This window comes from Dipodomys merriami, unplaced genomic scaffold (genome assembly GCF_024711535.1).
Source record: "Dipodomys merriami isolate MVZ:Mamm:240054 unplaced genomic scaffold, mDipMer1.0.p SCAF_2, whole genome shotgun sequence".
NCBI classification, from domain to species: domain Eukaryota; kingdom Metazoa; phylum Chordata; class Mammalia; order Rodentia; family Heteromyidae; genus Dipodomys; species Dipodomys merriami.
This window is the reverse complement of record NW_027203381.1, coordinates 117,117,592-117,130,971: the sequence shown is the minus strand read 5'-3', so window position 1 is coordinate 117,130,971 and position 13,380 is coordinate 117,117,592. Positions and strand designations below refer to the sequence as shown.

Here is a 13,380-nt window from a genome sequence, read left to right as displayed (position 1 = left end):
ATGCATGAAGCCTTGGGTTCAATTCCTCAGTACCATATAAGCAGAAAAAGCCGAAAGTGGTGCTGTGGCTCAAGTGGTAGAGCGCTAGCCTTGAACTAAAGAGCTGAGGGACAGTGCCCAGGCCCAGAGTTCAGGCTCCAGGACCAACAAAAAAAGAAAAAAAAATTACACTTCTATCAGTAAAATCCTTCCGTAAATGGAAAGCCATTATGAGTTCCTGAATACTACTAACATACTGAATCCCTCTAAATCTAATGCAATCTCAAGTAAAGTCCGTCTAAAATGAGAGAAAAACATACCTGAATTTTTCTGATTCACAATTTCGAGATTTTTGTTTTCCTTTATGTTTTGGAGGCTGACCTGTGAATACAAAATTATTTATTCCTGAAATTTGTATGTAAAAGTTTACAAGCCTGACAGTAAGCCAATAAAATATGCAAACAAGAATAAGAAAGCCACAGAAAGAATACTGTACAAGAGCATAACTACAAAGATGTAAGCCAAGATAGAAGGTGGTAGAGTATATATAAATATGTATTTTAAAAATTTTAAGTAGTTGTACAAAGGGGCTTTGTTTCAATTCAATAAGTCAAATTATGAGTACAGTGCACCTTGATCAAAGTCAGCCTTACATCCTTCTCTCAATGTTGAATATTGTAAAGGTAGAATAATGGTTATTATTTAGGTCTGCAGCAGATAAAAGATAAAGCAATGGTTCCTTTTTTTTCAGGCAGTTTACAATTACCTAAGCAGCCACTTAGTTTGAAGAAAAATAGAAAACACTTTGTGTTGTTACTGATGTATTAATTTCATAGTTAGTTATTTGTCTTGTCACTCACAGGATTTGTTTACACTGGAAAGGCTAGGAATAGTTACTGTGGATATAGCATTTGTATTTGGATTAAAGATAGGTAGGTTCTGGATAAAATGGTCCAAACCCAAAGGTGGAATCCATTTTAGAAATTAAAAAAAAATAAATTAGTACTCTCACCACCACTACAACAAAAAACAGCTGCATAACCCAAAAGGTCCACAAGAATAGAAAGTTGAGGAAGGGGTGCAAAGGCAGCTGGAGTCAATGTTTATAGATCATTTCAGAAACATTACAAACAGAATAAGAGCAAATGTAAGTGAGGCTTGTACAAATGTTAGTCATAAAAGTTCAGGCAACACTATATTAACTGAATAACAATGTTTATAAGGAAAAAACACTCACTTGATGGTGGTATAAATTCAGGATAGCAGTCACATTCATCTCCTCTCAAAGTGTCATCTACCATCTGCCAATGACAATTAAAACTAGTGAGACTTTCCAAACAATACATCCTCAAAGAAGTCAATAATTATGTAATAGAACAAAATTTATAACAGAATTCAATAGGACTCACTCCTGGTAGCAAAACGGTATATATTTATTTTTTATTGGTTATAGCACTTGAACTCAGGGACTAGGTGTTATTCCTGAGCTCTTTTGCTCAAGGCTAGTGCTCTATCACTTTAATCACAGCTCCACTTTTGGCTTTTGAGTGATTAACTGGAGGTAAATCTCACAGGAACTTTTCTGCCTGGGCTGGCCTCGAACCACAATCCTCAGATCTCAGCCTCCTGACTAGCTAAGATTACAGGCATAAGCCATCAGTGCCTGGCTGCAAAATGATTCTTAGGAAAAAATATTTAAAGACATGTAAGTGTGATCTTGAAAATACTTGGAAAAATAAACTGTCTGTTGTCTGAAATATATATATATATATATTTTTTTTTTTTTTTTTTTGGGTTGGCTGTGGGACCACCAGCACCTGACTATACATTATCATTATGTAGTTATATGAGACAACCAGACAACTCCTTAACAAAAAAATAGCCAGCCAGGCACCAGTGGCTCATGCCTGTAATCCTAGCTACTCAGGAGGCTGAGATCTGAGGATCACGGTTCAAAGCCAGCCTGGGAAGGAAAGTCCGTGAGACTCTTATCTCCAAGAAACCACTAGAAAACTGGAAGTGGCGCTGTGGCTCAAGTAGTAGTGCGCTCGCCTTGAGCTGAATAGTGCAGGGACAGTGCCCAGGCCCAGAGTTCAAGCCCCAGGACCGACAAAAAAAAAAAAAGGAGCCATTTTCTTGTTATCAAGAGACAAAAAGGGTTGATAATATAAAATTATTTGGTTTTCATGATCATCTAAATAGTACTGTAAAAATATAAGGCTAAGCTGGGAACTTGTGGCTCACATTTGAAATCCTAGCTACTCAGGAAGCTGAGATCTGAGGATCAAGGTTTGATGCCAGTCCGGGCAGGTAAGTTCATGACAGTCTTATTTCCAATTAACAACCAGAACTGGCACTGTGGCTCAAAGTGGTAGAGTACTAGCCTCCAGAAGAAAAGCTCAGAGACAGCGCAAAGGCCCCGAGTTCAAGTCCCAGGTCAACAAAATAAACAACAACAACCAAAAACAAAAAACCCCACGAAGCTTTTTATATTTGGAATAACTAACTTTAAGTGAGTTTACCTTTTGATTTTGATGACCACTGTTTGCCATTTCGTGATTAGTTTTTTTGAAAGCTTTCTCTTTCTCCACGAAATTAAGTGATGCACTAAATGCAGGTGCTGACAGATTCCTAGATGTGGAGTTCCTGAGGTAATAAAAAGAATGATCACTTTATTCCTACTAATTAGTATGCATTAAAAACATCATCCTTCAAACTAACAGGCTGCAGCAATCATAGCTTTTTTGAAGACAAGGTATTATTTTAAAAAGATTTTCTACCACAAAGATGAAGCTTTATATAATAGTATTTTAATAATGGTTCCAGACAAGTTATTCTGGGTTTCAATATTAAAAGTGAACAGAAGATTGACATCATTACTGACCATTTCAATATTTTATATAATCTAAAAAAGCCTGTAGAAAAGGCAATAATCTATCTTATTGTCAGGTAATCAAATGCAGAACCTAGGTTATTATTTATTTCCTTGTGAGCCTACTCAAGTCTTTCTGTAGCATTTTAAAAACAGGAGGTTGGTGATGTTTTCCAGAACAGAGATAAAGGGTGTGAAACACAGACTATGTCATAGCTTTTACAGTCAGGGCCTTGTGGACAAACTGGTCTCCTTCAAACACAGTAACTTGAAATTAACATTTCACATCATTTTCCCCTACAGAATCAGATTATCTCTACTCTCTACACACACACACACACACACACACACACACACACACACACACACACACACACACACACACACACACACACACACACACACACACACACACACACACACACTTCAGTAAAACAGTCAGAAAAATAAATCTGACCACTCACACACACATTACCTCATCTTAAATACAAGAACACACACACACACACACACACACACACACACACACACACACACACGCATGTACAGACATACAGACATACAATCCTTTCTTTGGGCTGGGAAATTGGCTCAGTGGTAGAGTGCTTGCCTCACATGCTTGAGGCCCTGGGTTCGATTCCTCAGCACCACATAAGCGAAAAAAGCTGGAAGTGGCGCTGTGGCTCAAGTGGTAGGGCGCTAGCTTTGAGCTGAAGAGCTGAGGGACAGGGCCCAAGCCCAGGGTTCAGCCCCCACAACAATAACAACAACAAAATCCTTTCTTTTCTCTTCTATCCCTATCTTTACTGGGGGATTGCTATTAGTTCCTAAGATGACTAATATAAGTTCATGAGCAAAATCATTCGAAACACCACCTATTAATCAGATGTTAACTCACCTGCTCTCATAAAAAGCTTTAATTGGATTCTTGTAAGATGTTCGACCTATAAAAGTCAATCACACACATACACACACAGAGTAATCAATGTCTTAGCAACACAGATTTCAAGATTTTTAAATTTCCATTAAGCTGATATTTAAGAACATCAAATTTAGAAGGTTGAAAAATAAACCTAAGCTATTTCAAAATTGTAGTTGTCTTCCATTTCAGGATAGTGCCAACAATCTGCTACACAACATACTTAGACGTTCAATTACATGTGATTATTGCCAAGTAGACAGTAATACATAAATTCGAATTAGAGGGTACCTATCTTCAAAGAGCTCATGACCTTAGAATCGTGTTACCTGGATGACAACAGCTACTAGTGAAACTGAACTGCGTGGCTTAATTCAATACACAATAAATACTCAAATAAGAAAAAAATAAGGAGCTATATGCTAAAATTTGTTAAGTGCACTGATAAACTATGGCAGTGTGACTAACAGCAGAAGAAAAATCTATAACACTAAGGCTCCATAATCCATTTTTGGTGTGTGTTTGTGAGTGTGCACGTGTGTGCTTACATATATGTATATCTATATCTATATCTATACACTATGCTGTAGAACTGTCTGCAAATTTGGCTGCAAAACATCAGGCACCTCTACTGAAGAGCCTTTCCTTTAGAAGATAACTTGAATAATGGAGAAAAAAAATTTTAAATTGTTTTTACAATTTTCTTTCAAAAACTTTACTCGAAATTTCTGGTAAAGCTCGTTTTCCACAAAAGAATAAATATAATTAAGATGCTATCTGTTTCAAATAAAATATGTAATTCCTTCATAATTACCTAATGGAACGGAACACTAATGTGCTTCTACACAGACAGAAATGGAAAATTTGAATGACTTGACTGTATTAAATAAGTATATAAGTCATCTAAGAATTGGTTTATGGTCTTCATTAAGCCAAGAAACCCACCTTCATAAGTTTTAAAGAGAATCTGACTATAACCAAAAGAATTTTAGGTGAAATACCTTGCAGATCTTCTATTTGTTTCTGTAGCTTTGCATGCTGCTGCAGTAGATCCTTCATCCCCTCAGGGTCATTTTTACACAGTTTTTGAGCTTTTACGTTTGCTTGTAGGGCCCAGTCATATTCACCCAGCATAGAAAGAGCGTCACAGTAACGATAATGACCCTGTTCCAAAAGATAAACTTGAGTTTTTCTCAAAAATATCCTTTAAAAGAAAATAGATAAGGAAAGATAATTTGCTTGAAAATGAATTACATACTTGGAAATGTTAGATTAGACCCCTATCAATTAAAAATAAATAAAAATATCAATACTTCAGGAAATTATCTAATGAAACTAGTGAAGTTATAAATAGGCAAACGATTTTAAACAGTTAACTAGAAATCAATATTTTTTTAAATTTTTTATTGTAAAAATACTATACAAAGGGTTAGTCACATGAGCAAGGTAATGAGTACACTTCCTATTGAGCATTGTTATCCCCTTCATTGTTTTCCCTCTGCCATCCCTTCCCTCCCTACCTTCCCCGAGGTTCTTTTTTTTTTTTAATTGTGATTAAGTGATTACATAATTTCCCAAATTTCACAGTATTGTGGAATAATGATGCTCATTTAAAGTCACAAGTTCACTCTAACTTTCCTGGAGCAAATTGTCTATCACGGTCTATAACATATAACGGTGTACACATATACACCATATATTTGATCAGCAGCATGGGGATATTTAGTAGTGGTTCGACCAGATAAGTGGGAGTTCTTTGTTTCTTAAGTCCTGTTAATTTTGTCGTATAACCTAACATTTTGGATTTAGCATCCACTTATCAGGGAGACCATGTACCATTTGTCTCTTTGCTCTTGGTTTACCTTGCTCAACATGATTCCTTCTAGCTCCATCCAGTTCCCTGCAAATGCCATTATTTTGTCATTTCTAATGGCTGCATAATATTCCATTGTGTATAGATACCACAATTTTTGGATCCATTCATCTGTGGTGGGGCATCTGGGTTGTTTCCATATCCTAGCTATTGTGAACAGTGCTGCAATAAACATGGAGGTGCACGTGTCCTTGTATATTGGTTCCTGTTGTTCAGGGTAGATGCCTAGAAGTGGTATGACTGGGTGGTAAGGGAGGTCAATCTTTAGCTTTCTAAGGACCCTCCAGACTGCTTTCCAAAGTGGTTGTATAAGTGTACATTCCCACCAGCAGTGTAATAGCGTTCCTCTTTCTCCACATCCCCTCCAGCATTTGTCGTTGGCTGATTTGTGGATGTGGGACATTCTGACTGGGGTAAGGTGAGGGTTGTCTTTATTTGCATTTCCTTCACCACCAGGGATGTTGAACGTTTCCTCATGTGTTTCTTTGCCATTTTTATTTCTTCATTTGAGAAGTCCCTCTTTAGTTCCCTTGCCCATTTAGTAATTGGTTTGTTAGGTTTGGGAGGGATTAGTTTCTTGAGTTCCCTGTATATACTGGATGTTAACCCCTTGTCTGATATATTGCTGGTAAATATTTTTTCCCAATTAGTTGGTTGTCTTTCTAGCTTGGTTACGATAGATTTAGCTGTGCAGAAGCTTTTTATTTTAAGGTAGTCCCATTTGTCGAGTCTCTCTCCAACTTGTTGTGACCCTGGGACTCTGTTCAGGAAATTCCTTCCTGTGCCTATTAGTTCAAGTGTCTCTCCTACTCTGTCCTGCAGTAGTTTCAGAGATTCAGGTTTAATGTTAAGGTCTTTAATCCATTTTGAGTTGATGTTGGTGCATGGTGATAAGCTGGGGTCCACTTTTAGTTTTCTGCATGTGGCCGCCCAGTTTTCCCAGCACCAGCGGTTGAAGAGGCTGTGTTTCTTCCATTGTATGTCTTTGGCTCCTTTGTTGAATATCAGCAGCCGGTAGGCCTGTAGATTTATTCCTGGTTCTTCTATTCTGTTCCATTGGTCTTTGGGTCTGTTTTTGTGCCAGTACCATGCTGTCTTTGTTATTATAGCTCTGTAGTAGAGTTTGAAGTTCGGCATGGATATCCCTCCCATGTTGTCTTTATTCCCTAGAACTGTTTTGGCTATTCTAGGTCTTTTGTTGTTCCATATGAATTTTTGGACTGTTTTCTGCATTTCAATGATGTACGTCATTGGGATTTTAATAGGAATTGCATTGAATTTGTATACTAATTTTGGCAGTATTACCATCTTTACTATATTAAGTCGGCCTATCCAAGAGCATGGGAGGTCTTTCCATTTTCTAGTATCTTCTGCAATTTCTTTAACTTTTTATAGTTTTCATTAAATAGTTCTTTTATATCTTTGGTTAGGTTAATTCCTAAATATTTTATTTTTGGGGGAGGTTATTGTGAATGGGGTTACTCCCTTTATTTCCCTCTCTTCTTGTACACTGTCAGTGTACAGGAAGGCGACTGATTTTTGTGGGTTTATTTTGTATCCTGCTACTTTGCCGAAGTGATTTATGATTTCTAAGAGTTTGGGGATGGAGTTTTTGGGATCGTGAAGGTATAGTATCATGTCATCTGCAAAAAGGGATAGTTTAACTTCTTCTTTCCCTATGCAGATCCTTTTAATGTCTTTTTCTTGCCTTATTGCCCTGGCTAAGGGTTCCAGGACTATATTGAAGAGGAGTGGAGACAGTGGGCATCCTTCCCTTGTTCCTGATTTTAGGAGAATTGGTTGTAGCTTTTCCCCATTAAGTATAATATTGGCTATTGGTCTGTCATAAATAGCTTTTATATTGTTTTTAAAAATGTTCCTTCTATTCCTATTTTCTCCAGAGCTTTTAGCATGAATGAATGTTGAATTTTATCAAAGGCCTTTTCTGCATCTGTGGCGATAATTATGTGATTCTTGACCTTGGCTCTGTTGATGTGTTGGATTACATTTATTGACTTATGTATGTTAAACCATCCCTGCATCTCTGGGATGAAGCCTACCTGGTCATAGTGTATGATTTTTTTTATGTGTTTCTGGATTCTGTTAGCTAGAATCTTGTTAAGGATCTTTGTATCTGTGTTCATCAAGGAAATTGGCCTGTAATTCTCCTTTTTGGTTGGGTCCTTCCCTGGTTTGGGGATGAGTGTGATATTGGCTTCGTAGAATGAGTTTGGGATAGCTCCCTCCTTCTGTTTCTCTGAATAGCTTGAGGAGTATGGGTATTAGTTCTTCTTTAAAGGTCTTATAGAATTCTGCTGTGAATCCATCTGGTCCTGGGGTTTTTTTTGTTGTTGTTGGAAGACTTTTGATAGTTTCTTGTATCTCGTTGTAGGATATTGGCTTATTTAATTGGCTTACTTCTTCTTTGCTCAGTTTGGGCAACTTGCTTTCCCTAGAAGTGCATCCATTTCTGCCGGGTTTTCTTCCTTTAGAGAGTATAACTTTTGAAAGTAGTCCGTTAGGATTGTTTGGATATCTTGGGTATGTGTTGTGATTTTTCCCGTGGCATCCCTAATCCTGTTAATATGGGTTTCCTCTCTTCTGTTTTTAATTAATCTTGCCAACAGGCCATCAATTTTGTTTATTTTTTCAAAGAACCAGCTTTGTTTGGTTAATTTTGGCTATAATTTTCTGATTTTCTAATTGGTTAATCTCTGCTCTTAATTTGGTTATCTGGCTTCGTCTAGTAGCTTTAGGTCCCATTTTTTTCTTGTTTTTCTAGCTGTTTTAATTGCAACATGAGATTATTTACTTGGTCTGTCTCCATTCTCTTGATGTGGGCACTGAGGGCAATAAATTTGTCCCTCAGGATTGCTTTTGCTGTGTCCCACAAGTTCCTTTGCCAGGTGTTTTCATTTTTATTGAGTTGTAGGAAAAGTTTTATTTCTTCTCTGATCTCTTCCGTTACCCAGGCATTGCTAAGGAGTGTGCCGTTCAATTTCCATGTATTAGAGAAATTTCTGCAGTATGCTTTGTTATTGAGAACTAGCTTGATTCCACTGTGGTCAGATAGGATACAGGGGATTATGTCGATACCTTTGTATTTGCTTAAGTTCCTTGCATGAACTATGATATGGTCTATTTTGGAGAAAGTTCCGTGAGCTGCTGAGAAGAATGTGTACTGTGTTGTTTTAGGGTGAAATACTCGGTAGATGTCAGTTGATTCCGCTTGAAGTATGGCCTCACTTAATTCGGTAGCTTCTTTGCCAATCCTCTGGTAGGTAGCCCTGTCCTTTGGTGAGAGTAGTGTGTTAAAGTCTCCTAGTATTATATTGGGATCTATTTTATTCTGTAAGTTTGAGAGTATTTGTTTAACATATCTGGGTACACCAATATTTGGGGCATATAAGTTGATGATGGTAATATCCTCCTCTTGGATTGTTCCCTGTATTAATATGTAGTGTCCATCCTTGTCTTTCTGTACTGATTTTAATGAAGTTTATTTTGTCAGATATCAGGATAGCTGCACCTGCTTTCTTACTGGGGGCATTTGATTGGTAGATCCTTTTCTAACCCTTTACTCTGAATTTGTTTGTATGTTTGGCTGAGAGGTGGGTCTCCTGAAGGCAACAGATGGATGCGTCATGTTTTCTGATCCAGTCTGCAGTTCTTTTTCTTTTGATTGGCAAATTAAGCCCATTAATATTAAGAGAAAGTATAGAGAGATGCATTGTTGTCCCTGTCATTCCGTTTTCCTAAGTTTTTCTTCTTTCCTTTCCTCCTGTGCTTGCTCAGTTAGACTTTGATTAATGCCTGTCTGGGTGCAGGTCCCAGTTCCTGGTTGCTTTCTTCAGGTTGTGTCCCCCCCTCTTAGTATTCTTTGTAATGCTGGCTTAATGTTTATGTATTCATTTAGTTTTCCTTTGCTATTAAAAATTTTCAGCTCTCCATCGAATGTGAATGCTAGCTTTGCCAGGTATATCAGTCTGGGTTGACAGCTATTGGCTCTCAGGGCTTGTATGGTACTTTCACAGGCCTTTCTTGCATTCAGTGTTTGTGTGGAGAGATCTGCAGTGATTATAATTTTTTTCCCGTTGTAGTATAGCTCCTTCTTCATTTTTGCTGCATGCAAGATTGTTTCCTTATTATTCAGATCTATCATTTTTACTATAATGTGTCTAGAAGTGTTTCTCCTGGGATCTTGCTTGTTGGGTGTTCTATATACTTCTGTTATGTAGGTAAGATGTTCTTTTTTGAGGTGGGGAAAATTTTCATCGATTATCTTGTTGAATAGGTGTTGCATTCCCTTGCTCTGAAATTCCTCACCTTCGTCCACTCCAATTATACGAAGGTTAAATTTCTTGGCATTATCTGCTTGCTCTTGAATTTCCCTTTGGCTTAATTTGAGTGATTTTTCCATATCTGTCACTTTTTGGTCCAGTTGGTATATTCTGTCTTCTGTATCTGACACTCTACCTTCCATTTCGTTCACTCTGTTGACCGTGGCTTCTATTGTGGTCTGCATGGAGGAAATGGATTCTTTTATGGATTGGATGTTGTTTCTCAAAGTACTGTTCTCACCTCTTAATGAGGTATGTTACTACCTCTAATTTGGCATTTATCTCACTTCTTACTGAGGTTTGTGCAGCCTCTATTTTTGCATGCATCTCCTGTTTGATATCCTGTATCTCTTTTGATAGTTCATCCTTGTGCTCTTTCAATTTATGATCTATTTCTCGCTTTATTTCTTAAGTCATTGCCTCCAGCAACCCTTGGGTGTAGCTTTTGTCTTCCATTCCAGCTTTGCTCCCACTGAGGCTCTCCCATGAGTGGCTCCTGGCTATTGAGGATAGCTTGCTATCCTGGGTGGTGATAAACCTTGTAATTATTCTCTGTGATTTTCGCATGGGGGTTCAGGAGACTAATCTGCAATTTTGTTTTGGTGTGTCTGTCTTTGCTTTGTTGCTGATTCTGTATTGGTAGAGAGAGTCTGTGCCTAATCTGGGTTCTGTTGGGGGCCTGCCTCCAGCTGCTGGTCTGACCTACATAGGATTCTCGGCTCTCTGCTGTAGATCGCTGGCAATTCCCGCCTTTGGAAGGGTTGGGCAGCCTAGACTGCTCGTGTTTGCTCCTACGGGTGTTCTTGGCAAGATTGGATGCTCTGGATGCACTCTCCCAGATGCTGGGGTCTGCTATGGACTCCTGATGTTTTTGTTTTTGTTTTTGGGCTGGTTGTGGGCTTGAACTCTAGGTTTGGGTGCTGTCCCTCAGCTTTTCAGCTCAAGGCTGGCACCCTACCATTTGAGCCACAGCACCACTTCTGACCCTTTCTGCTTATGTGATGCTGAGGAACCAGATCCAGGGCCTCATGCATCCAAGACTATCACTCTACTGTTGAGCCACCTTACCAGCTTGAGCTCCTGCCTACTATCAGGTACTGGCGGCCTGTGTTGCCCAATTCCCAGCCTAGAGTATATGGGTGGGGTTTTGGTGGGGTTTGGGCTTCTCTTGTCCTGAGCCTCCAGGTCTTTTGTTGTCACAGGCATGCTTCCCAGGGGGTGCAGTTCCCTGTTTTTCTCTCCTCTGCTGAGGCATATGCTAAGCTTTTGACTTCAGTTGGGAGGAGTTGGTTGTGTTGTTCAGGCGCTGGATCCCCAGGCCTGGTTCCAGCCCCCCACCTGGGGCGTGCCGGTTGGGCCTGTGCTGCTGTGTATACCACCTAGGTTATGCAGCCTGGGGTACACAGTTCAAATTTCTTCTACTGTTGGTTGTCTTGACCCAGGGGCACTGTTCCTGGCTTGGGCGTTTAAGCTCCCTTCTAGGGGCACTCTTGCTCTAGCCTGGCCAGCGGAGTGTGCTCCATAGGCTGGTGGAGCTCTCGAACGGTTTTAGTGGGCCCTGTGGTCCTGGTGTTGGGGTAGGGAGTCTGGGTCATGGTCTGGGGATTTCCTCCAGCTCTGGTCTCCCTTGAGGGATACACTGTCCCCTGTGGGGTACTCACCCTGGAGCTGGTTGTTTCTGTGTGGTGTAGGTCGTCAGTTGCTGTTGCAATCCGAGTTCAGTTGGGATGGTTGTGGGCTGGGCTGGGCGGTGGTGGATCTCTTCTGTCTCTGCCTCTGTCGAATCTGTCGGGTCCAGTGTCCACACTCAGGTGGCTTCTGGGCGAGTTATCTGCATGCAGCTCCCTGTGTGTCTGGGACCCCCAGCAGCCCCCGCCGGGTCGTCGCAATCGGCGGGTCTGACGCCGGTACCTCAGGTGGCTTCTGCGCTATCTGCAAACAGCTCCCTTTGTTGTGCTGCTGGTGCTGGGCGGCTTTGGTGAGATGGAGCCTCTCTGTTCAGATGGAGAGTGAGGGGTGGGGGTAGGATCTACGTGGAGACTACCGGCTGGTAGGTTTCTCTGTTTGTGGTGATCAGCGGGTCTGCAAACTGGTACCTCAGGCGGCTTCTGCGCCGGTGATCTGCAGGCAGCCCCCTGTGTCTCTGGGACTCCAGCAGCCCCCGCTGGGCCAGCTGGCTGTGGCTTGGCATGCTGCCGCGCGGCCAGTGAAGATTGGAGGAGGGGGTCTTTGCTCTTTTCTGTTCTGAAATCATTCTTTTCCTCTCTTTCTCTTTTGTTATTTTCCACCTCCTGTTTTTCTCTGAGTGTTCGTCTTTTTGTTGTTGCCGGTCTCTTGGGGAGATTAAGCGTTGGAACTCGAACTCTCTTTTTGGTTGAAGAGAGCTGTGGTGTTTCCCTACTGCCCTGTCACCATCTTGGTCCCCCCTTCCGAAATCAATATTTTTAAGAGATTTTTGAACCTTCAACAAAGAACCTAACTTTGGTTAGACTTGGCCCAAATCACTTTGGTCATAAATACATATTGCAAAGAACATTTTTATTTAATGATAATCCTGGAGAAAATACAAAATCAAAACTAAGTGACCAAGCCTGGGGATGTGGGATGTGGCTCAGTAACCGAAGGCTTGCCTAACATACGCAAGGAAGGACATGCATTCCATTCCTTGTGCCACCAGAAAATGTGACTCTTTTAAGATCATCTTTTCACTAAAAGAAATCATATATTTATTATGTAAGCTCAGTGCTGTGTTCTTGTGGGCTATGAATTCTAGATCATTTTTAACTAGACTATTAGGCTTACATTAAAGATCTCAATTCAGCTGCATCTCACTAAACATTGCTTTTCCTTAGAGGGTAGAACCACTGTTTTCCAGTACCCAAGGTATAAGAAGACACAGAGATCACTTGGGTATGTTCTAAGATCAAAATTCTACTTCTAGACATTTTGAGATACAGTTAGCAAAGGGTTATTCTAAATAATAAATCATACTTGCTAACCTTGGAGAATATATCTCATGCCTATCACTACTTTTATTAATTACAGCCTTTTCCCTAGACCCTATAAAATTCAGTACAACTTCTGTTGGCTAAGAAAAGGGCATATTCAGAATCCTTTGCTAAAATTGTACAAATAAACACTAAATTAGAAAACACTAAAACAAAGTTTTGTTATTATTTTTAAAATTTTTATTGTTATTATAAAGGTCATGTATGGAGGGGTTGCAGTTCCCTCAGTCAGGTAAAGAGTACATTTCTTTTTGGACAATATCACCTCTTCCCTTGCTCTCGCCCAGTTTTTCCCTCCTGTCCTCACCCACAAGTTGTATAGTGAGAGTCACTGCTAGACACATTGTGTCTAGTGAGAGTCACTGCTACATTTGTTCACCCTTTTTCCT

General features: G+C 39.9%; 1 protein-coding gene across 5 annotated transcripts in view; it reads right to left on the bottom strand.

Annotated features, from left to right (window-relative positions):
• Positions 1 to 13,380, bottom strand: part of Ttc3 (tetratricopeptide repeat domain 3) — a 121,623-nt gene that overhangs the window by 63,946 nt on the left and 44,297 nt on the right. For all 5 annotated transcript variants that reach the window (XM_070030663.1, XM_070030661.1, XM_070030660.1 and 2 more), the window contains 5 exons: positions 4,772 to 4,934; positions 3,750 to 3,795; positions 2,502 to 2,625; positions 1,217 to 1,280; positions 300 to 360 (listed from right to left, as the gene is read on the bottom strand). In XM_070030663.1, coding sequence (XP_069886764.1) covers positions 300 to 360; positions 1,217 to 1,280; positions 2,502 to 2,625; positions 3,750 to 3,795; positions 4,772 to 4,934 — 458 coding nt within the window. The remainder of the gene's footprint in view (positions 1 to 299; positions 361 to 1,216; positions 1,281 to 2,501; positions 2,626 to 3,749; positions 3,796 to 4,771; positions 4,935 to 13,380) is intronic.